This window comes from Xiphophorus hellerii, chromosome 23 (genome assembly GCF_003331165.1).
Source record: "Xiphophorus hellerii strain 12219 chromosome 23, Xiphophorus_hellerii-4.1, whole genome shotgun sequence".
NCBI lineage: Eukaryota > Metazoa > Chordata > Actinopteri > Cyprinodontiformes > Poeciliidae > Xiphophorus > Xiphophorus hellerii.
This window is the reverse complement of record NC_045694.1, coordinates 32,054,326-32,081,455: the sequence shown is the minus strand read 5'-3', so window position 1 is coordinate 32,081,455 and position 27,130 is coordinate 32,054,326. Positions and strand designations below refer to the sequence as shown.

The 27,130-nt window shown below is 38.4% G+C and overlaps 1 protein-coding gene across 6 annotated transcripts; it reads left to right on the top strand.

The window, feature by feature from the left end:
• Nucleotides 1–680: 680 nt before the first annotated feature.
• On the top strand, nt 681–25,397 carry abhd18 (abhydrolase domain containing 18). Of its 6 annotated transcripts, none has more exons than XM_032555679.1 (15): nt 681–818; nt 2,884–2,984; nt 4,157–4,265; nt 6,801–6,885; nt 6,965–7,065; nt 8,972–9,047; nt 15,707–15,791; nt 16,626–16,653; nt 16,799–16,937; nt 18,121–18,210; nt 19,250–19,351; nt 19,582–19,748; nt 20,114–20,250; nt 21,894–22,056; nt 24,350–25,397. In XM_032555679.1, exons 3-15 carry the CDS (start codon nt 4,174–4,176, stop codon nt 24,405–24,407), a joined length of 1,323 nt encoding a protein of 440 aa, XP_032411570.1. In that variant the 5' UTR covers nt 681–818; nt 2,884–2,984; nt 4,157–4,173; the 3' UTR covers nt 24,408–25,397. The 6 variants fall into 6 exon arrangements, with proteins under 6 accessions (XP_032411570.1, XP_032411569.1, XP_032411571.1 ...); XM_032555678.1 differs by having other exon boundaries at nt 681–888; XM_032555680.1 differs by lacking the exon at nt 2,884–2,984 and having other exon boundaries at nt 681–802.
• Nucleotides 25,398–27,130: the final 1,733 nt, after the last annotated feature.

Here is a 27,130-nt window from a genome sequence, read left to right as displayed (position 1 = left end):
TCAAAAGTAATTTGAAATGATAGTAGAATCAACTTTGTACAATTCATGGCCAATCAACATGCACAGACAGAGGAAAAGTGAAAAAAATAAGTATTTGTCTGTGATTCTGTTTTCTTATCTCTCTGTTTTGACCCTTTTTTTATCACCCTTCATTAAAATACCACTAATTAATTTTGGTGTTTAGTCAAGTACTATTATTTTAACTTTACAGTGGTAGAAAATACAATTATCAGTTTTAAAATGACAGACAAAACTAATTGGTTTCTGTTCGGTGTGACCGCTGACTGAACAGATAAGGCTCCAGGCTTATCTAAGCCTGTCAGTTAGTCTGGTCTGAAGCAGACTCAGCTGCTTAGGTGTTATCTTAGGTGTTATCTCTTTTGTGAAACCAAATTGAGGCTTAATTAAACCAAGATATCCGGAAAATCCGGACTTAATCCACTATCCTGGTTTTGTGAAAAAGCCCTAATGTGAAACTTTAAGGCAAGCTCAATCTACAAACCAGGAAAGTGTGTTGATTTCGTAGTTTTGAAAGAAAAGAAAAGAATAGAAAATAAAGCAAAAGAAAATAAAACAAAAGAAAAAAGAATCGCAATCTAGATGCTTTTTTCTGTTTCTCTACTGTTTCATACTCCAGTCCAGTTGGTGGCGGCCGCGCTCCTATTTGTCGATTACCGACAATCAAAAGAAAAACGAAAATCCATTTGGACGGAGCTTGAATTTACTCGGTTGTCTTCCTTCCACCCAGAGCTTCGGCCGCAGAGTTTTCTGCAACCTTAAAAGCAGCCTAACCTCCTACCGTGTAAGAATGCTCTGAGGTAGCGTGACCATCCTCTGCTCATCATTTGACTATAATGGATCCGGCAGGCTACCTTCATGCTTCTAACAGTGAGCTGAACTTTGACCAGCTTTCTAACAAGTGTCTTACTACCTGTCACGGGCACAGGAGGGGTAGTACGTACGTGCGTACGTCTGTCTGTATAACAAGCGAAACTTACCCTGAAGTGTCAGGTTTTCGATGTGTCGTTTCGTGCTCGCTGACCTTCATTCATTACCTTATCTCCATTGTGATCTCCCTTTCTCCAATTGTTCTGGTTTTCTTGTCTCGTTTCTGGATCATACTGTCACAGCGCTCTCCTAAAATCCCTTTCTACTGTGTTATCTGGAGCTAGAGTAAAACATTTGTTGAGGGTTGTTTCACGAAAATGTATGAAAGAAAAAGGTGTTATGCCGAGAATTGCATGCCCTGTCGCGGGAACGCGCATCGGTCTAAACTCTCGCCTATTGATGAGAAAACGGACTGAAATATGACCGAAGAGGAAACTTTTAAAGATATTCGTAACATTATCATGTTTCTTAACCATGTAAGTCCTAAAATGGTGGGTTTTATGTCGCAGATGAATTGAAATAAATACGGTTTTGACACCTTTATTGATCTCTGATGAAAATATTCTCCGCTTATGTTTCGCAATCAGGGCGCTGCCAGGAATCTTGGGCCCCATGACAAAAAATGAAATTGGGCCCCTTCTCACCTGCTGTTATAATTTCTTGAGTCTATCTGACCCATCAAAAGTGCCACAATTTTAAAGGCTTGGAACTGCCTTGCTTTCTTTGGTCCAATACTGATACTAGCACAATATTTACTGCTAATGAATTTTACATGCAAAAGTCTGCATACACTATGCAAATAGGATCTCATTTTATAAAGAGTGAATTTCTGTCAGTAATAAATATATTGCTTTTGTTGTGTAATTGCAAAAAGAGCAGACAGGAAAAATCTACATAGACTCTCTGGAATGATGCTAACTAGCTTGTCATTGAACACAGTATTGCTCACCTTTATCACTGGGATAGGGGTGAAGGGTTATGCCGGCTGGGGGTTAGAGCTTCTGTTGACTGACTCAGCTATTAAGTGTCGTAAAATGTACAGGAAGAAGTTAAATATATGAATATGTTGGTAGACCCCCCCGCCCCCCTTCATTCATTAAATGAAAAGAAGGCAAACAGTAGTCTTTAGCTAAGCTAACTGTTCTAAATGGTTGATAATCTTACACAGTCTACCCACCTCTCTTGGAGAAAAACTGGGTTACAAATTTTGGGAACCTGACTTTACAACTTTCCTTAGCAGTACAGTAACTGCTACAACCGTCCATGTTTTCTACTGACAGCTGCTGAACACCGTCACCGCAGGAACGAACCATTTCATGCAGATCCATAGGAGTGTTCAGGGCAAATATGATTGTGTGCTATGTAGTGTGGTAGGGGTAATATTTCATTTAGCTGCTGAAAGCAATTAAAAAAACACAAGATGATTAATTTAATTATTAACAGGGCCCCCAATTTTTTTCTATTTCTATAAACACCAACAAAAAACTATTTTGTAGAGGGCCCCCTGTCGGTCAGGGACCCTTGGAATCGTCCTAACTTTTATATAGCGCCCATTCCCATGTTTGCAATTCCTCGTTTTTACTTTTAACACCATAATAGCTTAACGCATGAGAAAACAGAGGTCCATTATGTGGAAAATGTGATATCAACCTTAACTTTCTAGTCTATTAATATAGTAGGGGACGAGCCTGCCATTATCTTCATTCCCTGTCTATTGTCCTATTGATATGAAACTTATACCAGTAGCTCAGAGAACAAGTGTGATTATGTAGAAAAGGTGAAATTCCTCTTAACTCTTTATTTCTCCAAGTTAGCAGGAGGATGCATTTTCTTTGGCAAAGCAAATGATTCACCTGCCAATATTTGCATCCCCTGTTTTTCCAGCTCAAAAGGTGTCATACACATATGAAAGTCATACCAGTAGCTCAGAGGATGTGTGTCATTATGTAGAAAATTTCATGTAACACATAACCATCCAATATTTTCACACTGCAGGGCATGCATTTTCTGGCAAGGGACATTTGGAGGCTGCTGATGACCTTCCTCATCTGGCGTCAGTGAACTATTTAATCTTATGCATTATTTCACAATAAAGGGTAAGACAGCAAAAATTATTCATAAAGAACCCACTTTACTCAAATCTAACTCTTTAAGTAGTACACATTCATCAATCTGTGTTAGCTGGGGGGTTCTTGACACATTTGTTGGTGGTAACACTTGTTGCAGCTTTAATGGACAATTTGAAAATAAAACGATTCAAATGGCCAAATTATAAAATTTAAAAATATCCTCTCATTGTTCTTTAGCTGTTTTCTGCTAAATATTAAGTTTCATATCAATAGGATAATATTTGGGGAAAATAGGCAGGGCATGCAGATATTGGCAGGCTAAAAATGGATCCTCCTGCTAACTTGGAGAAATAAAGAACTAAGAATAAAATAACCGTTTCTACATAATCACACTTGTTCTATGAGCTACTGGTATAAGTTTCATATCAATAGGACAATAGACAGGGGATGCAGATAATGGCAGGCTTTGAAATTAAAATGCATCCCCTCCTATATAATAGACTAGACAGTTAAAGTTGATATCACATTTTCTACATAATGGTCCTCTGTTTTCTCATGCGTTAAGCTGTTAAAAGAAAAAGCGGAAAATTGCGAAACATAAGTGGAGAATATTTTCATCAGACACTGAGTGTAAAACGTTCGACTCATATGTCTCAACAAAGGTGTCAAAGCCGTATTTATTTCAATTCATCTGTGACATAAAACCCACCATTTTAGGTGGGTTAGGAAACATGATAATGTTATGAATATCTTTAAAAGTTGCGTCTTCAGTCATATTTCAGTCCGTTTTCTCATTAATATGAGAGAGTTTAGAGCGATGCGCGTTCTCTCGACAGGGCATGCGTTTCTCGGCATAACACCTGTTGTAGGCACGGTATTACACAAGTGAATGACGTAGGCAATTAGCGCATTCTCATTGCTGTCTTTATATTGCCAATAAAGTTGTTTAGTTACAAATTCTTTACACATGTTGATATTCCACAGACTGTTTGACATATTTAATAATTGTGTGTGACATATTTAGTCTCCATAAATAAAATGTTGAACATTTTGAGATCATATTCCTGTCCTGGATTTGCACACAACCCCCCTCTGTTTCTCACTTTGACACCATTTTTGACTTCAATTTGTAGTAATTTGTGTACCATAAAGTTCTGGTTGATCTACTTTGTGAAGACGGCTAATGTCTCTCTCTGTAGATGCCCAGGTCTAGTCCATGGGTATGAGTCGGCTGGATGTATTTTACAGAAGGCTTCTCCTCACCAAACTTTTCATTGGGGGATGGGGAAAGCCCGAAGACCTCAAAAGGTAACAAAATCCTTGCTTTACCACCTAGAAGTTTATTTACTAGTTGTCTGTTGTATGTTGGAGCTTACATTCTTGGAATAATGCAAAACTCCAAAAATAACTTTGGTTGAATATTCCATTCCACTTATTATTACACTATGTTAAAAGTAATGCCTATTTCAGGCTCTTCATCATACCCTGTTATATAATCCAAAAGAGAAAAAGCTTTGCTTCTTTTCCTTACACCTGAGACAGATACCTGATTACCTGCATAAAATATGACTGTGACACAGCACAAACTAATGAGAATTAAAATGGAAAGGATGATCTTTCTTCCTTGATAGGCGAGTGGATCAGAAAGGGAGTGAGCTGAAATGCAGAAAGTTTGGATTTATGGATAAATTTATGTATAAAATTTTAAGCATCATTGAGTTAAAAGCTAGAGGATGGCTGAGTGTGGAAATTTCCAGAGGAGAAAAGTTAGAACTGAGATGCTGGTGAATTCCCAGTGAGTTGGATCTGATGGCAGAGGAGGATTGCAAGGCAGCAGGGGGGTAACTAGTGTCCTAGTAGGCTTGTTACATTCGGCTTAAAGCAGAACTTACAATACACACAAGGGAGATCTGTCCCAGGAATCAGGTAAGGTATGCTACACCATTAATTTGTTAAAATAAATAAATACCCAATCACTCAATAAGAAATAAGTTGATCCTTAGCAACAATGATTTATTCAAAAAGAATTTTAATACTACGAAATAATAATAGTTATCTTGATAGATAGATCGATAACCACATTCCCTCAAAAAATAGTTATGGTCACTCGGTTTGAATCAGCAAAAGACCTAATTAATTAAATGTCCAAAATTTTCCCATCCTTTTTTCAAAGAGATTATTGTCCACAAAGCAGTTCCATATCCTCGAAAAATAAACAAAGTCTTCGAAGTATTTCCCCGTTTTGATCCAAAGTCCCGATCCAAAATGAAAATCCTAACGTCAAAACCCCTCCCAAAAAAGATACGAAAAAAGAGTGGTACCAGCAAAAATCCCCAAAAGGAAAAGTACAGTCCAGATCTCACTGGGAGCGTTTTTCTTTCCCCTCAGTGGCGTCCTCTCGCACTGGCGGCGTCCACTTGCACCGGGCGCCGTTTCCTGGGTGCAAACTCCGATCCAGTTCCTAAAATACTATCTGTGGCACGGGGCGAACTTTGATCGCTGTTTTTTATGTCTTTCCTTTGATTTTTACTAATTTTAAACGTTCAGACAAGTCAAAACTCCCGCTGCACAGATCCCACGGTGAGCGTCTTCCTCCCCGATTGCGCCTCCTGCGCAGACGCACACGCCCCTTTTTAATTACTAATTTGTTTCACACACACCTGAAAACATCAGGATTTACCCGAAATCAGTTATAAACAGTGGAAATTGGAATACTTTTAAACAATGAAATCACAGCAACTGTTCTACACGACAGGTTGATACATTCACTTTTCAATGTATTTATTAAAGGTACTGCAGAGCCCTCTAGGGACATGGGGAATTTTTTTGTTTTTTATTTTGTTTTTTTGCCTTCCCTCGCAATAAGTTTTGCGTTCGCTTGCAGTATGCTTACTGCAATATTTGCTGGTCTATTTTGTAGTCACGAATGTCAACTTAACATTTCAAATATATACATATTTAAAGAGCCTAAACGTGCGGCAAACTATTGGTGGTAGAGGGCCGCACTGGGTTAACTCGGGGAATCTCATCTGGCCGATGTGTGTATCTATCAACTCCAGGCCACTTCTTTGTTCTGTCACAATTATCGAGCTATTCCATTTTGATTATCATGTTTCAAACTTTACAAGGACTGCGACACAGACTCACCAGGCCAAACAATGTACAAGTGCCAACGATCAACGGTATTACAACACGATCAACAGAAACTACTCAACTCAGTCGGTTGGTTTGGGGAAGAAACTGTTCAAAGTTCTTTGCGTTTTGCTGGTTTGCTGCCATGATTCTAACACACATCTGTGTAGCTCTGCACAGCAGCAGCAGGTCTCCGTCTCTGCTGCACAGGGTGTAAAAAGCTCGAGCGTCGAAGCGCTCATGTTGCGTTTGAAGGCTGCTCAGAAAAACATGGTACGACTTGTTAACAACGGATTAAACAATTTTAACTGCTTAAACAAGTGAAAGAGAGCACAGATATGGGAAGTGCGGAACTGGTTTGCGGAACTGTATCAAAATCAATATAGGAATAACAGAGAGTTGGCCACTTTAAGGCAAAAAACAACAAACAGTTTCCAGTCCGGGGGGGGGGGGGGGGCGCACGGCTGACGCTGTGGGCGGTCATTGCCCGGACCTGCTCCTGACCCCCTGTCTCTCCACCACTTATTTAAGTACCAGGACCGCTTTCACCAAGCTGACGACTTGGTGATCCCAAGCCACAGGTTTAGAAGTAGTGGTTGATCTTGGATAAGCAGATAATATTGAATGGATATTTATGACCTCCATTATTCCTCCCAACACTAAATATACAAAGATTTCAAAAATTAATTCTTTGTTTTTTGTGTTTTGCAGAATTTTTGAGTTTCGAAAGATCATTGGAGACAGAGAGAAGTGCAAGACACTTGTGCCTGTGGACTATCCTGTTTACATAAACAAGGTTTGTTTTGGGCTTTTATTTAAAAACATTTGGTACTAAGTTTTTCTGTTCATCATCTTTTCTTCTGCATTTTGCCTAGACAGAGGAGCTCACTGACTGCCACATCCATGATGGTTTCTTCATTTCTCCTTTGGAGCATTTGGTGCCAGGCATCCTGCCACAAGAGGCTGTCAAAGCAAGGTACCCAACATGGCAGTCTGGTGATCCTTTGAATCTGTGATGGAAACATTTGCATCTAGTATAATAAGAACTTTGAGTTTTTAGATAATCTCAATCCCGTTTTTAATTCATATTTCCAAAATATCAAAATTAAATAAGTCATGGTTTAATTTTGTTTATTAATATCTTTTAGTTTAAATATAATACCATACAATCGTAGAAGAATAAAGTTTGTCCTCCAGCAGCCTAACATAGCAGAATAACTTCACAGAAAACCTAAGCCCTTAGAATGAGAGGATGAGCCACAGAGAAGCAGCATTCTTCCCCACCATACACAACTGGGTAGTTGAATTTAGATTTTTGCTGAGAAACACAGGAGTTGTCATCTGGTTGCTACGCTACCCAGACGACTTTTGTGACCCTTTAGTCCACCAGTGTCAAACTGGTGGACTATAGTTTTACCATTTCACTAAATGGTGAAACTATCTCACTAGCATGCAGTCAAGTTTTATAAAGCTTTGCTAATAAGTTCATATTGGAGCCAGGGGTGCTGAAGGAGAGAGACATCTAAAAGTTGCAGGACTCTGGCAGTCGAGGAATGCAATTTGACATCAGTGCTTTAGTCTAAGAAACATTACCCTGTGTTTAAACATGAGCTTTACCAAAAAGGAAAGTTTTAAGCCTAGACTTAACGTAGACATGGGGTTTGCCTCACAGACTAAGCTGGTTCCACAGGATCTGCCTCCCATTCTAATGTTAGAACCTCTAGGAACCAGCGGTGAAGTCTGTCTGAGAGCAAAGTTCTCTGTTAGGAACTGCTCTCAGACAGCAGGTTGGTCAGTGGTGAAGAACTTATTCAAACACTCTGCTTAAGTAAAAACTATTACACTAACATTTTTACTTGTGTAAAAGTAAGTACTCTCTTTTAAAAATACATTAAAGTATTGAAAGTAAAAGTACTTGTTGAATATATTCCTCAGGTTCTAGAAAGGTCTAGAACCTGAGTGAAGTTTTCCCCTCCACCTTCTTCAAAGCATACAAAATTTGTGTCAAACGTTTGTGTTCGACATAGCACAAACATTTCATACAAATTTTGTTTGATTTTGTAAAAGTGTGGTTGCTGGTTGACCTTTTGACCTTTAAACTTTCATTAATATATTCAAAGCCAAAGCAGCACAAGCAAAAGTTTTTGCTGCACAAACCAGCACAAATGTAGTTGAGTTGATTGACACCAATTTTGTCTGAACTGAAGAATGTGTGATGGCTGGTTGGCCCCTTTCATGATGATAGCAGTGTGTCCTGGTTCCGGTGATCATTCTTGGATCAGTTAATTAAGCTGTAATGACTACAGCTTAATTGGAATTAACCGGTGGGGAACTTCTTTGAACACAGTCGTGTCCACATCTGACCCTTTTTGCTACTTATTTTCACTCCTTGGTCTGAAATCTTGCGAGGAGATCTGGTCCCAATTTCTAATGTAATGATGTTCTTTTCACTTCTGGAGTTTGGGCCAAACAGTGCTCACTGGAAAGTACAATTGGATAAACATGTTTATCCAGGCATGTTTTACAACAAGAGCATCATAAACATAGAATAAACTTTAGAGCTACAGAAGTGCTGCACTTCTCTAGCTTGTCATACACATTGTCATATGACAATGATTAATAATGACTTATGGAATGTAATATGTAAGAATGAGACTGAGAAATATTCTTGGGAAATACATGCATCTAGAAGTTATTAAAGAAGGTATTAAACCTTTTTCTCTATGCTGTAGCAGATTACTTTCGTCTAGAGTAATGTTTTAAACTAGAAAACAATAAATAAGAAAAATCTATTTTGTCACTTTAACTCTTATTTTAGCTTACATACAGTAATGTGTTTTTCTAATGTGTAAGCAGTACTTCAAGTATATGTGTTGTTTCAGGTTCCAATTTATTGTACCAAAGAGGTGGCAGAGGAACAGACCAGTATGTATTCAGTTAGCTGGGACTGGAGATCATGTAAGCTCTCTGCATTTTCATTCCCATACTATTGAATGTCTGAGTTTTCTTGTTTCAGGTCATAAAACAAAATCATTTGATATTCACTGGGTTTCATAATTATACAGATTCAGTTAGCACCAGTTCACAGCAAAAGTTGTCTCAAGGCACTTTACAAAAAAGACATTTCAGTTCAATCATACATACATTCCTCTTGATCCTAGTTGTCAAACAATGCAGTATTCTCTATACCGTGTCTAAGGAAACTCAATAGATTGCATCGAGTCACTGACTTGCAGCATTCAACCCTCCTGGACCAGCAGGGGGCAACAGTGTCGTTAACAATACCTCATATCATGTAGCAGTGTGTCATAATTTTAACATATTTATAACAACCTCTAGCAAAAATTCTGAAACAATTATTTATTCTGGAAAAATGAGAGCCTGTGGATTTACATCAAGATTGGAATCACATATTAAAACTTTGAGTATTTTGTCAGAACGCTGGTAGCAGTATTTTGTACAACTTGCAAACGGTGTATGGAAGTTTTGCTGAGACTTGCTTAAATTTAATTTCAATAATCCAAACATGATGAAACACAAGCATGCATCATTATTTCCAGCTATGGATGTGACACAATGGACCTTAATTTGACAATATTTCTCGGATGATATAAATAGGAATGGACCAGAGGCTTAACATGTCTGTCAAAAGTAAAACCAGACTCGAGGCTTCCGGTGTCATGGCGAACAGTGTGGCAGCATAGAAAAGAGGTCCTGCGTCGCTAGATATAAAAACCCCCCTAATCCAAGGTTTAGCGTGTTAAAAGTTACTCTCTCTCAAGAAGAATGAGTGGGGATAAAAACAAGAAGGGACGAGTCCAGTCTCGGAACTCTGAAATGCGACACGAAAGCAAAGCCTGCGGAGCACACGCGGTCGAGGAAGGAGATAAGATGGCGGATGAGGCCTTGCCTGCTACAATTAGCTCACTAAGAAAGGTGGTGAGTGAAGTAATGGCGGAGGGCATGCAGGACCTCAAATCAGAAATGAAGAAGGAGTTAGCGCAAGTGAGAACGAGCTTAAAGGAGGAAATTAAAGTCCTATTGAACGAGCTGACAAACGAAATAAATCAACGGGTTAGCGCCGCTATCAACAAGACTGAGGAGATGGGTAAGCGTCTTGGAGAAATGGAGAAGAGCATGGCAGAGAAAGAGAGATGGGACATTGGAGTGAGAGATGCTATCGTCCAGCTGCTAAATGACCAGAAATTACTTCGGGAGAAGATCACGGATTTGGAAGGACGCTCACGCCGGAATAATTTGCGGGTATATGGCATCCCTGAAAATGCAGAAGGTACCTCAATGCAATCGTACGTGGAAAACATGCTTGAAACTGAACTCGGGGACAGTTTGGATCTAGGCAGTGAGAAGAATCTGGGGATAGAGAGAGCCCACAGAGCGCTGGGTGCGCAGCCTCCAGCGGGGGCTCCACCTCGGTCCACGGTGGTGCGCTTCCTGAAATTTAACGTTAAAGAACAAATTCTCCGCGCGGCGTGGAAGAAGCCTATATATATACAAGAAAAACGCATATTCTTCGACCACGATTATGCTGAAAACATACAACTGAAGAGGAGAGAGTATGCTCCGGTTAAGAAAGCACTCAAAGAAAACGCTATCCGGTTCCAAACCCCGATGGCTAAAATGCGTGTGCACTTTGACTCCGGCATGATCATCTACAGCAGCGCGGAGGAGGCTGCGCTGGACCTAAGAAGACGTGGATTCACGGTGGGACCGGTGTCTGCAAACAGGTCCAAAGTCATCACAGCGGAGGCGATCAACAATCTTCTGTCAACGGATATAGTGGGACCGCGACGCGTTGGGAGCGCGCCTGGCCTGCGACAGAGCGCACGGGAAAAGCTGAAGGTGTTTCAGCGGCCAGGCGGAGAGGACGTTGCTATGGTGGAATAATCTTCCTTATCCCCACCGAAGAAACAACCGATCATCTTGCAGCGAGAGAAGCAGACCATCTGATTAGTACCAGTGTGTCACGGGGTGGCTGTCTCTGCGCAGGAATATGGTGAGGACTGTGACCCCCCCTTCATAATTGGAGTAATGAAGAACCGATGCAGGTGACTCTTAAATTAGTTTTTTCAGTTTCCTTCCTTTAAGTAGGCAACTAGGCAGGGGCCCCACTTAGTGGCACTTCCCCCTACATTAAGAGGAATAAGGGATCCTCCTATTTGGAAGACCTGTTCATTGTTATGACAAGTTCTGTTTTTATGTATTTTTGTTCTTTGTGTGTTCTGAGGGCTAGGAGTGTTGTCAGGCAGGTGGAAAAAAACATATTGGTGTCTAGAGAATATGCAGTGCTATAATATACAGACGCTGAATGTGAATGGTATAAAAAATCCCATTAAAAGAAGCAAGATCATTTCAAAGCTTAAACGAGAGCAGGTTGGCATTCATTTCTTACAGGAAACACATTTGTCAAATGAAGAACATGAGAAAATAAAGAAAATGGGGTATAGAAAAACATATTTTGCTTCTCACAGATAGGGGAAAAAAAGAGGGGTAGCCATTCTTATATCAAACAACATCAGATTTGATTTTATTTCAGAACATAAAGATAAAGAAGGCAGATTTGTGTTGTTAAAGGGGAAGTTGGAACAGGAAAAGATCACCCTGTGTAATATATATGCTCCCCCCGGTAGTAGTATAAATTTCTTTAAGGAGGTATTTAGTCTTGTGGCCGCAGAAGCAGACGGCACATGTATATGTGCAGGCGATTTTAATTTACTCCTAAACCCAAAAATGGATACAACTAGCAGAGAGAGAAGAAAGACTCACTTAGAAAAACAATTCAATAAAATCCTTCAGGAATTGGGACTCACAGATATATGGAGATATTTCCATAAACATGATCGTGGATTTACTTTTTACTCTAATAGGCATAACATACATACTAGAATTGATTATTTTTTTATGTTCAATAGGGACCTTCACAGAGTGAAAGATTGTATAATAGGCCAAAGAGACATTTCTGATCATTCTGGGTTAGATATGAAAATTAATTTAACTAGAAATCCTAAAAACACTTTATGGAGGCTCAACACAAGTTTATTAAATAGTACTGCATTCAAAACAGAAATGAAAGAGGAGCTTAAAAGTTACTTAGAATTTAATGATAATGGGACAGTTAGCCCTACAATTCTGTGGGATGCGGCTAAAGCATATATTAGGGGGAAAATAATTGCAAAATGTGCTAATTTGAAGAAGATTAGAGAGAAAAAACTAACGGACTTGCAGGAAAATTTAAAAAGACTGGAGCAACTGCATTCGATTAACAAATGCCCCTCCTTACTAGAACAAATGAGGCCTATTAAGCAGGAGATTCACAAAATTTTGAGTGAGGATATTGAAAAAAAACTTAAATATATGAGGCAAAGGTACTATGAGGCAGGGCCTAAAGCTGCTAAGGTGCTCTCATGGAGGCTTAGGAAACAACAGGTGGAAAACACAATTTATAAAGTTCGGAACCCAAAAACTAACAAAATAACTAATAAACTTGATGAAATTCACAGATCATTCGAAGGGTATTATGCAGCTCTGTACACACAGCCGGACAAAATGGATAATCAAACAATTCAAAAATTTCTTAACTCCTTGGATCTTCCATCTCTGGGAAAAAACCAGAATGACAAGTTAATGGCAGAAATATCAGCTGAGGAAGTTGACCGTGGGATATCAAATCTTAAGGCCAGCAAATCACCGGGCTGTGATGGGTTCCCCCCTGAGTGGTATAAGGCCATGAAGGAATCTGTTCTCCCACTATTAAAGGCTTCCTTCAATTACACCCTGGCAGGGGGCGCTCTCCCGCCATCATGGCGAGAAGCGTTTATATCGGTCATACCAAAGGTGGGGAAAGACAAAACGGATCCTAAAGGGTATAGACCAATTAGTGTTTTAAATATAGACTACAAACTATATGCTGCAATATTAGCTAAGAGATTAAGTACCCTGATGCCTTTCCTGATAGATGAGGATCAGACGGGCTTCATTGGTAATAGACAAACGCATGACAGTATAAGAAGGGCTGTTCATGTTATTGATCATATAGTTAAAGAAAAATCAAGTGCAGTCCTTCTCAGCTTAGATGCAGAGAAGGCATATGATACTGTAGGGTGGGAGTTTTTGTTTGAAGTAATGAAAAGATTTGGGTTTTGTGATAAATTTATTCAATGTATAAAAAATATGTATACTTCGCCAAAAGCAAGAATTAAAATTAATGGAAGCCTTTCGAATCATATAACATTACAACGAGGATGTAGGCAGGGCTGCCCATTAAGCCCACTACTCTTTAATCTTTTTATCGAACCACTGGCTCAAGTTATTAGAGAGGAGTCTGGGTTGGAGGGGGTGACAATAGGGAATGTGGAAAACAAAATATGCTTGTATGCGGATGATGTTTTAGTAGTAATTAAAAACCCTGAATCTGGTATTCCATCACTTATGAACATTCTGGAAACATATGGCAGACTCTCAGGTTATAAACTCAACATACAAAAGACTCAAATTTTGACCTTCCATTTTGTCCCATCAAAACAGTTAATAAATAGTTATCAATTCAATTGGCATCAACTACAAATAGAGTATTTGGGTGTTATACTAACAAAAAATTTGGCTCAATTATATGAAATAAATTATAAACGAATAAATAAGAAAATATATGAGGACCTGGACAGGTGGAGCCTGCTCCCCCTTGACTTCGGCAGCAGAATCCGAACAATAAAGATAAATGTTCTTCCGAGACTATTGTACATATTTGCAGCACTTCCAGTAGAAGTTCCAGCAAAACAATTTAGGGAGTGGGATAAGCGTTTTTCAAGGTTTATATGGAGCAATAAAAGGCCAAGAGTAAGATACTCGACACTGCAGCTGCCTGGGGATCAGGGCGGGATGGGCCTGCCTTGCCTGGTGGATTATTATATGTCTGCCCAGATTAAACCTCTGGTGTACTGGTGTAATCCAGCCTATGAGGCTAAATGGAAAGACATTGAGCTTTCTTTGTTGGACTTTCCCATACAGTCTGTTCTGGGATGCCTGGATGGGCTGCCCCAGGTATACCAACTACAAAATTTATGTTTGAATGTCTCTTTGAAAAAGTGGGCAGAGGTGGTTAAAAAGTTTAATCTCCACAAACAGATAGGAGTATTGAGTTGGCCTGCGTACCACCCGCGTTTCCTCCCAGCATCGATAGACCACAAATATAGAAGATGGGCGAAACAGGGAGTCACTGCATTATGTAAGATAATTAAAAATGGGGAGCTGGTAAAATTTGAGGATTTGTGCCGGACTTATGAGATGGGCAGAGAAGATTTCTACCGTTATTTGCAGGTCCGAAGTTTCTTTAGGAAGGAAATCAAAACCCCTGACCTGGATACAGAGCCAGGAATATTACAAAGATTTATAGATTCATATGCTGGCAAAAATACAAAAGGCACCATCGGCAAATGTTACAGAAACTTAACATCTATGAATAAGAACTCAACTAATTATATTAGACAACGATGGGAAAAGGAAGCAAACGTAATAATTTTACCTGAGGCTTGGATGCATATTTGGAGAAACACTCTGTCTACCACAAATTCCTTAACATGGCGCGATTTCGGCTGGAAGAACCTAATCAGATTTTTTATTACACCAAAGCAGAGATCAAAGCTGGGTGGTTCACAGCTCTGTTGCTGGAGGGAGTGCGGTGTGGTTTCTGCGGGCTGCTTTCATGTTTTTTGGGACTGTCCTCTGTTGAAGACTTTCTGGAAGGATGTTAATCGAGTAATCTATGAAATCCTGGGTATAACTTTAGCCTTTTCGTTTTCCGTTATGTACCTCGGAATACTTCCTGAGGGACTCAGTAATGGGGAAGCATACTTGCTGAAGATACTTTTGATTGCGAGCAAGAAAGCGATTACTAAATGTTGGCTCCAACCTAGACCTCCAACTCTGAAGCTTCTTGTGAATATTATAAACCTGATCCACGATATGGAAATGTTGACTTTTACAATACGGCTCAAGAAGGAGAAAGGAGAGAAACTCTGGGAAAAATGGGATCATTTTATTGCCAAAGTTGTGTAACAGATGATGTCTGTGACTCCACATCACTCGGACAGACACCTGGGAGTTTTCCTTGTTACTTTCCATTTGTGATTTTAAACAGTGAAACGTCTGTAACATTGTAATGCCTATCAGTGTGAATTCATTCCACCTGCCCTAGCCCTCATGTTCGATTGTATGTCATTGTATGTTTAAAAATTGAATAAAAATAAAGTTTAAAAAAAAAAAAAAAAAAAAAAGTAAAACCAGACTCAAAGGTTAAACTAAAGCTCCTAACATAGGTTAGGGCCCTATCCCATTATTGACCTTTGGCGCATGACTTCTCCCTCTTTCATAAAACACCATCTTGTCAGTCCATTATCAAATAAAGGCCACTAGAGCCAAAAATATTCTATTAAAAAACAAAAGAAAAAACAGTGCAGTCAGCTTTGCAGCAGCAATCTTTCTCACACGTCTCCAGTGACCTGCAGTAGGAGAATTTACAGTCCAAGCGGAACTACACATCAGTTCAGTAAAGAGTGCTATGAGATTTTCTCATTCTGTTCTATTTGTCTCTTCTATGTTTGTAGTTTTTTTGGCGGCGTCGGACCTTGATGGCCAGGCCCATGATCAAGGAGGCAGGAATGGCTTCTCTGCTTCTGGAAAATCCGTATTATATCCTTTATATGTCTTTGAGCATATGCCTAAACCGGCAATGTGTCCATATACACAAGTAAATACATTTATTTCAGTTTTTCTTTGTTAAACTGCTTTAGTAGTGTGTATATATGTTCAATGCCAGTGTTAGATGGTTGAACTTGCCTTGTAGTTTGACACTCATGACCTAGTTTTGGTTGTGTAGAGAAGTGGTAACCTTAACAAGGCTCAAGGTTGGAAAAACGATCCCTAACTTATTCAACTTTGTACCTACTAAACCAAAAGTAATTATTTACCTGAAGATCCCTCTTTGGGATCATGAAAAAACTCTCAGCTTATTATTACGGTATTTGTGTATAAATTCTTTCATTTGTAAAAAATAAACTTTATTTCAACAAAAAATTTTTCTTAATTAACCTTGAATTGTATTTTTAAGAATATGACAAGCTTGTTTCCCTTGAAAGAATTATTGAGCTCTTGTTCATGTTCAGTCTCCTTGCTTTATTTTGATTTGATAACAAGCAATGGAAAGAAGGAGTTTGATAGAACTATACGGATGCAAATGCTGCAAAGATTTCTCTCCCAGCTCAGGTTGTTCCTGGGAGGACTAGGATGAAGAACGCCTCACCAAACTGATGCACAGTTTCGAGTGCATCAGGCTTGTTGTCTAGTGGAGACAACAAGCCTGCTGTTGTCTTCACTAAACTGCCCTACAGTCAGAGCACACATAGCTCTAACATGAATCTTACCCACTTAGGAATTCCAACAGAAATGTGTGGTTTTAGTTTTTCAATACATAACATGCAGCTGTAGTGTGTGCAATCTTTTTATGTTCCTTGACCAACAGGTCAAATGGCTATCGCAAACCCAAAGACCAACTGTAAGTGAACTCTCTAAACATGTGGTGGCCTGTTTTGTAGAAGCAGATAATAATCAGAGATTTCCCAACGTGGCAGTAGCACATGAGATTGTAATTGACAGCTATAAGACCCGCCAGTTAACATTAAGTTATTTTTGTATCTCAGGAGGTCATGTCTAAAGAATGTGTCGGACCTGTTTGTGATGGGAGGGGCGTTGATCTTGGAGTCAACTGTGCTGCTGCGCTGGCTGGAGAGAGAAGGATACTGGCCCTTAGGAATGACTGGCATCTCTATGGGAGGATATGTGAGTAGATTGAATATACTCATACACCTTAGCCTGGCCCTCAGTAACCTGAAAATTGCTAACTTGTTCCTCATTTCACCTGAAAGATGTTCTTCTGGAGAAACTGTCTGTGGCAAACCCTAGGAAACAATGTGACTTATAGTCATTTAGCAGGTGTGGACATATGAATATGGCAACATCCTTTTGTCCTGTGTCTTTGTTAACATGTTAAAATAAGTTTCAATGTTTGTATTTCTTTGTCAAAAGCAATATTTGAGAAGACGAGACCATCTATGTTGTGGCTAGGTGTATCTCTTGATCACGTGGTGTTTCTAGTGATTGTTGCTCACCTGGTGACTTTAGTGAGTGGGTGATGGGGGGGAGTCTACTTTTTGCTGACCGCTTTAAGTTTGCATGATTTTTTGTCTTTGATCACTGTTTAAACCTGCAGATCCATTTTTATGCTGATGTTCTGCCTTGGATTTTTGAAGATATTGATAAAAATAATTGATAAACAAATTGTGTTGGGTACCTGTGGACATTAACACTCAGAAACAATGTTTTTCCTGTCTATTTCCTGCCTTGATCTGCAGTGCTGATGATTCCAAGACGCCATTGAACGCCGATGTTTACATATGTTCCTTGAACGTGCCTTTTTCATTCTGTGTACTGCTTTGTTTTGCTGTGGCTCGTTTGGCACTGAGTGCGAGTCAAGCTGGGTTATTATGTTCAGTGGAAAAGATAAATAAAACCTTTTTTGCATAAAGACAACTCCAGATGTCATCTGTGCCTGATCCCAGCAACATGTTTACAGTGTTTTCAATACTCAGCAGGAGGTAAACTCATTGGTGATTTCCAAAGTGAACTTCATTTTGTCCTGATCTTACATGTACAAATTTGTGATTTCTTTTTGGAACTGATGGGGTAATTGCTCTGTTTCCAGCTGTTTCCAAGCAGTCAGCCAGTCAGTAAACCTTGAAGCTCCATGGACAGACATGTTTGATAAAATGATACCAGCCAGTGTTGCCACACTGTATCCTGGGGAGTTTTTTTCCACTCTAATCACCCAGAAAGTCATCTTTCACCATCTTTCCATAAAGTTACTAAAATCTTTTTGAATAATGAAAATAAAAGAAGGCTATCTTATGATGAGATGGTTTCTATGTACAGATCATTTGTTTCATGGACTCTGTTTTGTGTCTAGATGGCATCTCTGGCAGTGACCAACTGGCCCAAACCAATTCCTCTGATTCCCTGTCTGTCGTGGTCTACTGCCTCCAGTGTGTTCACCACGGTAAGGCATTGTTTCTAAAATCTTGCAGATAAACATAACATAGCACAAAAGGAAGGAAATACATGTCTGGTTATTATTTGTAACAATATTCTAAAAATCTTTTACCCTTAGAAAGCCTCTTTCACATTCGTAAAGAAAATGCATTTATGAGTTGAGTATTTGTGTTATGGCCATGAAAACCTTCCAAAATACTATTTTTTCCAGTAGCAAAAAGCTTTGGGTGGAGGCAGTTTGGTGGTGTGGGGCAAAGCAATGCTTGTAACCATTGGAGGCAATCTCAGTGCAGAGATGTTGAGATGGGATTCTGCAACATATCTGCACTCTATGGAGCCAAACTCCAAGAAGTCGATGTTCTCCTCCACAGTTTGGGATTTATTAGACTTCCTCCAATCCAGATTGAAAATTGATGGGATCAGCTCAAGAGTGCTGTTAGTTTACAAGTGCAAATTCTTCAAGTTGCAAAAATGCTATTGTTTAGTTTGAGTGGCTTTGTGTATATTTTATTTTATTGTTTGTACACGTTTAATGTAATTATGTGGTGTAATTGAAGTTTTTTAACCCAACTCTCAGACAAATCTTTTGATCTCAGTGGGACAAACCTAGTTAAATAAAGATTATTATTATTATTATTATTGCCAGAGTGACTGAACTTTAAACCTTTTCTTGATTGAAGAAAATGTTGTCAGCAGTTTGTGAAAAACGTCAAATGCCCATTGCTGAAAAATGTAAACAGCATCAAATAAAAATTTCGGCTCAAATTTAGGCAAAAACATGGACCAAGTTTAATTCCACCACTACGAGTTTCCTATTCACTATATTTTAACCAGCTGTCCAGACCGCAGCTGGTCGACTTGTGTTATGGCTGTACAGTGTAGCCTGTGATGGTCTTTAGACATAATGTCTAAAGAAAAACACTGAAAGATCGTTAGAACTTGTGCTTTAATGGATGGTTGAGACCTGCCAAGTAGTGTTTCTGTTTTCTTTCAGTTGTTCCATCAAACTAAGAGTGAGCTGGTGTAATGTGTGTGTATGAATCCAGGGTGTGCTTAGCAGAGCAGTAAACTGGGCCGAGTTGGAGAAGCAGTATGCAATTAATTCAGTGTATGAGACGGAGATCATCAAGCTGCTGGAGTACTGTGGGGTAAACATCTCATCATTCCTTGAACATCACTAAATTACTGCATAACAATTCCATTTATTCACAACCCTCATGGAATGAATAGTTATAATCTCATAATTCCATAAGGTTTATGAAATTTGAATGGAAAAAAATCTGTTAATTAGTAAGGTGAACAAATACAAATATACAGACCTCATCCCACAGCACAAGTGTTATGCTTATTGTTTCCTCTTTATGCCTCTGCCTGTCAGGCTGATTCTTTTAAGATGGGAACAGAACTGCAGAGGAATGTGGACTCTTTAGGGAATCTGCTTGGCCTTGCTGGAGCTCTGCCAATCAAAGATGGTCGCTTCGTTAAAGTGGAGACGCAGTCTGAAGTCAGCTCATCACTAGTCAACAGCAGCGGAACTAATATCGGGTAATTGTTGTTTGAGACCATTACTACATCTATTTAGTCAATAACAGTTCACTGAATGAAGCAAGCAGAGAAATGTTACATTTCCTGAAGAAATCCTTATATTTAAATAAAACTATTTTTTTCAGACAGGAAGCCAAAATCCTCAGTATGTTAATCTATAATCAGATCTAGAAACACAGAATAAAGAAATGAACCTGCCATTTAAAAATACTCTCATACATACAGCTTTCCACCACTCAAGAACTTAATGCATGTCAGTATTTTGAACTAATCTTTATTGTTCAGTTTAAAATCCTTACCTCCTCTTGCAAAGTGTTAGCACCTAGACTTTAAAGTTAAGGAGTTGGTTCCTTTTTGTGTTTTAGAACCATCACTGCTCACAGTGTGGGTCATGGGAAGAAGATGAACTCCCACAAATGTTGTCGGCCATCGCTACACACAGAGTCAATCAGCTTCATGAAAGGAGTAATGGATGAATGCACACACATGGCCAACTTTTCTGGTAAGTTCTTCTACCTGAGTTCACAGGTTCCTCCCTGCCTGGTGTCTGGCAAATGATCCTCTCCATGATAAATGCTTCAAGAGTCGGAGAAAGGACTCTTGAAGGACTCTTTTCATTTTACACTCCACCTCCTTTTTCCATGTCAGTGCCTCCTCTGGACATGCCAGATGTCTTGGTTTTTTTTGCAAGTTCAAGTAAAATTTGATGTTACAATCTTGCAACTAGCACTTTGGACTCAGGAATATTGGCAAAATTAGAAACATATAGGAGTGATGATAAACAACTAGTCCCTGCATTTGTTACTTCTAGGCTGGACTACTGCATCTCTTCACTATCAGGAAGTCCACAAAATACAATTAAAAGCCTCTGACTGATTAAAAATGCCGCAGTAAGAGTTTGAATCAAAATTAAAAAGAGAGATCATATTTCTCCCAATTTAGCTTCTCACTCTGCTGCATTCTCCTACTACTCTCCGATTTTGCATTATCTCCTATCTTTTGTGATTTTCGCTATCTTTTTAATCTTCTTTTTATTATTGTGGTACAAAAATGTGAATGCTCAAAACCAGAAAATCAAACATCAGAGGATGTCTTATACATTGCTGTACCAAACTGAGGCACATATTTGTACCGAAACAATTGAAGGATTGCCATGTGGAGTAAAAAATCTGACTACAACACTCTCAGAAACTATACCTTTTCTTTTTTGTTGCATTTGAATGAATTTTTATTTCCCCCATGTTTTAAATGTCCCAGTATGTCTTTTATTAAAGCCAAGTGAGGTAGAGGTTGGGAGTGTGTGTGTGTGTGTGTTCTGTTTCCAACCTCACAAAATGGTGCCATTAAAATCACTAAACAAATATTTCTGTCCTGTGTGTCAGTCAGCAGCTAGCCTCACACCAAATGGATCCATAATTAGGTCTGACTTGATCTGAGTTTTTTTTTTTTTTTTTCAAAACTTTGGAAAAAGTTTGAAAAATAGTATTCAAAGATTGTTATGACAATCCCAAAACATATGTGCTAGTGAGGTCAGTCTGTCAAAGGAAGGATCAATAGAGGGAAACATCTCTGATCACTCAAGTTTAGATGTAAACTTAGTCACAGATATGAATTAGATCTATGTGTAGATATGATCTACACATAGATCTAATTCACACAGAATAAGAATAAACATATTCTTGGTTTATTGTGTGTAAAAATCACTCCTGGGTCCTCCTGCCAAGCTTTTTTACTTTAACAGTGTTTCAGATGAGTACTGACCAGACCTGGTGTGTGTTTTGACTATCCGGCATTGTCAAAGGAATCCCTCCCCCCAGGACGGATTCATCTAATCACTGACTCAATCTGCTGACTTTCATTTTATAGAAAACCTTTTAACCAGTTTGAATAAGAAACTGAACTTGACTGCATTTTTAATACTTGGATTAACTGACCTCTGAACTAATTTAACTTTCTTGTTGCGTGCCTTGAGAGAATATTTGATTGTATTAACGTTATTTAAGTCTTGCCTCTAAATAAACAAGAGCTACAACTTTACCCTGGCAACTTGCCATGAAAATCATGCAACTGAATATGTTTTTGTAGAAGGTCTTTAAATACCAACAATGTATACAAAAGTAAAATACTGTTTTCTGACTCTTCCAGTACCCGTAGACACTGGTCTCATAATTGTGGTGCAGGCCAGAGAAGACGCCTACATCCCTCGAACAGGAGTCCTCAGCCTTCAGGAGATTTGGCCTGGATGTGAAATCAGATATCTGAATGGAGGGCACATCAGTGCTTACCTGTTTAAACAGAATTTCTTTAGGTAAGCTAAAGACTCGTTAGAAATCTTCTTAGATTTTGACATAATTCCTCAGAAACCTGTATTATAGTCAAGACCACCTAACCCGAGACCCAGACTAGCGCACCATGCTACATGACATAACAAAATGATGTTCTTGCAGATAAAAATATGTATATGTCCTTAAAAAAGATAAAATTCAAGATACCAATGTAAAATGCCCATCTAGTGTTTTTACAAGTGTCTTGTGGATTGATAAAATTTTAGTGCCATTTGTAATATAGAAACAAAATAAAAGGAAAATATGACAAATAGAGAAAAAAAGTGGACTTGAGTTGCTTTGGCAGAAACAAAATTGATCTCATGCATCATTAAATATAATAAATAAGGCAACACAATAATGGTTAAAAAAAACACTCCACTGTGAACATTAGCTTAGGAGCAACAAGCAAGAAGAGTGAAGCACATCATTACCGTCCTCATCCTCTCTGCAGCTGCATGAAACCTGCAGCTCACAGCAGAACAGCTGACAAAAACAGAGCAATGAGCATGCACTCTGTGTGATCCTACCGTGTTCTATTTCATTTATTCATTGCAGATTATATATTTTCAATTAAAGAGAATAATAATAACTACTGCAATGTGTGCAAAACATTACAAAAGCTAAGAACGGCTCACACTGAGACTTGAGTCCTACCATTCATAAAGAGCCGTTCAAGGAATCGGATCATTTGTGAACGTCACATCATTACCCGAGACGAGACTATTAAAAAGTCATCTTGAGACCAAGACCGGACTCAAGCACTACTACACTGCAAGAATCTATATCTATTCTTTCATGTTGAATACCACTCTTAAGATTTTAGATGAAGCCATTGAAGTGCCTTAGCCACAAGGCTTTGTCTCCCAGTCCCTTCTGGCTGCCTTTATGTCCCTTTTGATGGTGATGAACACTTAGATTGGGAAATGTTGCACACCTTAGGCATTATTTTTACTTTAAACTAATTAAAAATGCCTAAGGTGCTGATAATGCCTAAAATAATGCCTAACACTCTGTTCGAGATGCAACAATCTGTGAAAGACTGATATATTACAAATTAGTTCAGTGAAAGAAATATTTTCTTTTAAAACTGCAAAGAAATACTACTTCATAAAGCATGTTTTGCACATGTTTTGACTGCCTGACAAAGCAGTAAAATCCTTTTTGTAAACATATGAAGGAGCCACCTTCATATGTTTAAACAATAATACATAAAAATATATAGCATGGAACTATCATACCATTAGAAGGAAGACAGGTTCTGTGTCACACACATGAAGCTTTTTGTGTAAAAGATTTGCATTAGCAGATGTCAAGAAGTTTGAGCACAGATGGGAATTATTCAACTAGACAGCAACCCTGAGCTACTGCCAGATTAGTGACAAAGTGGAGGTTTGGTTGTGACCATCACAGAAGTGTGATGTTGTGTGTGTACATGTCAGACTGAGCTCTGAGTGAAGGAATTGGGCAAAATTCCAGTTAACTATGGTGAAAAGATCATGTCATAATGTTATTCCCTCATCAAAAATACATCTGGAGTGTTGCCTTTCATCCAAGTTTGAGAAATTCTTCAAGCAAGTATTTTTGCATCTAGTGCAAAACGCATGATTTCAGACTAGCGTCAGCAGCAATTAGCAAACACCTGGTGGAACTGTGATCTGCTGAGCTCGTTATCCGAGCTGCTTCTCAGTGCAACACTGGTAAAAAAGTGCAAGTGGTCAATAGAGGAGCCATGTGATAAAAACCTGAAGACGGAGTTTCAGAAAGAGCAGGACTTTCCTAAAGAGACAGAAGCCCAGTTTCAAGGCATTCAGTTACAATGTCAAATTTCTTTTATGTGATATTTGAGATATATAGCATTTTTATAACAACTGAACATAACATAGGGGTTAGGGTTATGGTTAAGGTAACCCAACAAAATGTTATTATGTGCCTCGAAAGTACATGATAATTCCCCTTTAAAGACCAAAAGCAACTTGTATGCTTTTGGTCACACAAATGTAGAGGTTATTTTATTATTTATTATTTAATGTCCCTTTGGGATTAATAAAGAATTTTTGAATTTCATTAATCTGCCATGATTGTCATTTGTTTTGAATATGCATTTTTGCATTTATTTGTTTATTTGTTTACTGTTTTGCATTGCAAAACCTGGCTTCCTCAACAGAGTTATGGCTTTTATGTATTTTTTCTCTTAATGTAATTTCCTTTCGTCCTTGGCTTTAGGCATCATTATGTCAGCCAAATAATTAGATGATGTTTCTCTTTTTCCTCCAGACAGGCCATTTATGATGCATTTAACAGGTTTTGCCTGAAGTATCCAAGCTCCCAGTAGCTGTGGGAGGCTGAGGCCCTGTTGACGCTGGGACAGGCACCACAGCCTGAAGAAAGGACGAGAACTTCCTGGACAGCAGCAACAATCAGAAACATGTCAAATGTTTAGTTCATCCAGCAAGCAGTGGCAGCTTTTGTATTGCCTCCTCCTGATTTTCCTGACTTGCCTGGTGTGTGTCTCTGGAAAACCAAAACTAATGTGGATGACTGAAGATTTGTGTGCCAGTATGTGGTGATTAAGGATAGACTTAAACCTTATTTTGATAGGATCCTGTAGGAATCATGGAACATTGGAAGTGATCTCCTGTTTTTATTATTTTGAAATCTCTGGACTTGGAAATCTCTGGATTTTGCAAGTAGGCAAATCTGCAATAAGCTACAGAAATCATGAATGTGGGAATGTAATTACAGAAACTAAGTATTCATTTAAGGCTTCAAAAAATATCAGTTTCTTGGTGTATTTGGAACACTGCAAATTCCATAAATTAAAATGTAGTTTTGTGAGTATTTTACCTAACATTTAATCACTTTTTGTATCTTCTCTTTTTAAATATAATGAAGCTGAATGCTGTTGGCTTGCGTGTTCTTTGTTCTTCCTCTTTTGAGTTTGTTTGGTGTAGATGGCTCAGTCTTTGACCAGCTAGAGCTGATTTAAACAAATGTTTTTTTAAAATCTCCCAGATGCTCTGCAGCTGGGTTGTTGTCATGTCAGTAATCATTGGATATCTGTAGTATGGGTCCAAATCTGCAAGATGCTCATATGGAAACGGTTTTATTCCAGGATTTTATAGGAGAACATAAATCAAGCCTTTTTTATATGATGTTTGTTATCATGATGTAAACATTGTCTCGTTAACAACTGATATTCATTTAGTTTGGAGACATTTTTGGTGATTTCTGATAACTGTGCTCCATTTAGAACTGGAGTATCTGACCCAGTTATACAGTGGGCCAACATTAAAGACTTGAAGAACAACATCAGCCTTGAAAACGTGTCTAATTGAGGATAGTTTTCCTTTTCATGTGAAAATGAGCAAAACGTTTCACTGTAAGCACATGTGACATCAAATGTCAAATAAGTTAATAATAATAATAATAGATGCAATAATTAACATCTTACTCTAGCCTTCTGAGTAAAATGTATGTATAGTAGCAATTTTTCCTAAACTCTAACAATGATGGTAATCCATCCATCCATTGTTGTAATTGTTACTCTACTTTATTCTTTTCTTCTTTTTTTTAAAACTACTTTCCTTGAAACAGTTTTGGTCTATGTAGATTCTTCCATCTTGATCTTGAAATCCTAGAAGACATTCAAATTAAGAAATACTTTATTGATCCCAAAGAGAAATTAAATGTTGTAAGGCATTTAATTGAAGAGTCATCATATTGCTTTGAATATTGACAATAAAAGACTTCACTGCATGATTTTAATGTATGGAAGCCCGTTTCTCCCACTCTAATTAAAGAACAAAGTTATCTTATTATATGGAGATAACTATCTCCATCAGTCGTTCTATTTTCTAACATAGCGTTAAAATAATAAAAGTGCATTATAATGAGATACTATCTCATTAAAATATACTATATACCATATATATACAAATATATTCTATTTCGTAATTATGCTTTAATCATGTCTGGAATCCAAAACGATTTCTAAAGATAAAAACCGTCACACTGTAGATCACAGATGTCAAACTCCAGTCCTGGAGGGCCACTGCCCTGCAACTTTCAGATGTGCCTCTGCTGCACCACCTGAATAGAATAATTAGGTCATTAAGGCTCTGGAGAACTGATCTACACAAGGAGGAGGTCATTAAGCCATTTCATTCCAGTGTTTTGTACTTGTAGCACATCTAAAAACTGCAGGACAGAACACTGGAGTTTGAGACCTCTGCCGTAGATAATATAGGAAATAGCGCCCCTTCAGTTCAGGAGTGCAATGGCGCCGTTTGCAAATAAGGTATGGGAGTGACATCTGGTCTGTCCCCGCCCCTTTCTGTCTGCTGCAGCGAGGTTATTCTCCATAAATTGTAACTGAGCTTATAAAATTTATTTTATTATCAGCCCCCTGGACAGAGGCAAAATAGATGTTTAAGATGTAAATAAGTACTTGTTTTAAATATTGTGTGATTTAAACTGCATTTGTTTAATTATATGCAAAAAATAAAGTTAATTTACATTGTGAACATTATTTTAAGTTAGGTTAAAATTCATCAGTAAGGTATTCTACAAATAATATGATTTGGCCTGATTGTAATAATACCTTTGTTTCTTTATCAATCATTTCTCTAATCCTCTGCAATGGTCTATTAAGGCCTTTGTGACAAACTGAACAGAGGTCTTCAGAAACACAATCAAACAGCAATAGAGGCCATATGGATCATTTTAAAACTGATAATTCTATTTTCTATTATCATAGTGTTATAATAATAGTACTTGACTGAATATGAATTAATGGTATTTTAATGCAGGGTGATAAAAAAGGACCAAAGCAGATAAGAAAATGGAACCAGACAAGACTTAATGGTTTCTGATCAGTGTGACCACTGACTGAACAGATAAGGCTTCAGGCTTAACTAAGACTGGTGGTTAGCCTGGTCCAGAGCAGGCTAGCTTCACAGAATTGCCGCTTTTGTAAAGCCGAATCAAGGTTTAATTAATTTAGTTTTTTGAAACAGCCCTTTGGACTTTGTTGTGGCCACACCAAAACACTGATTT

What these genes read in the sequence shown, in the direction of transcription:
- abhd18 (XM_032555680.1), top strand. Translation starts at nt 4,174, where the DNA reads ATGGGTATGAGTCGGCTGGATGTATTTTACAGAAGGCTTCTCCTCACC. An exon ending in CAAGAGGCTGTCAAAGCAAG is followed by an intron (nt 7,066 to 8,971) that starts GTACCCAACATG and finishes GTGTTGTTTCAG; the next exon opens with GTTCCAATTTATTGTACCAA. An exon ending in CGCAAACCCAAAGACCAACT is followed by an intron (nt 16,654 to 16,798) that starts GTAAGTGAACTC and finishes TTTGTATCTCAG; the next exon opens with GAGGTCATGTCTAAAGAATG.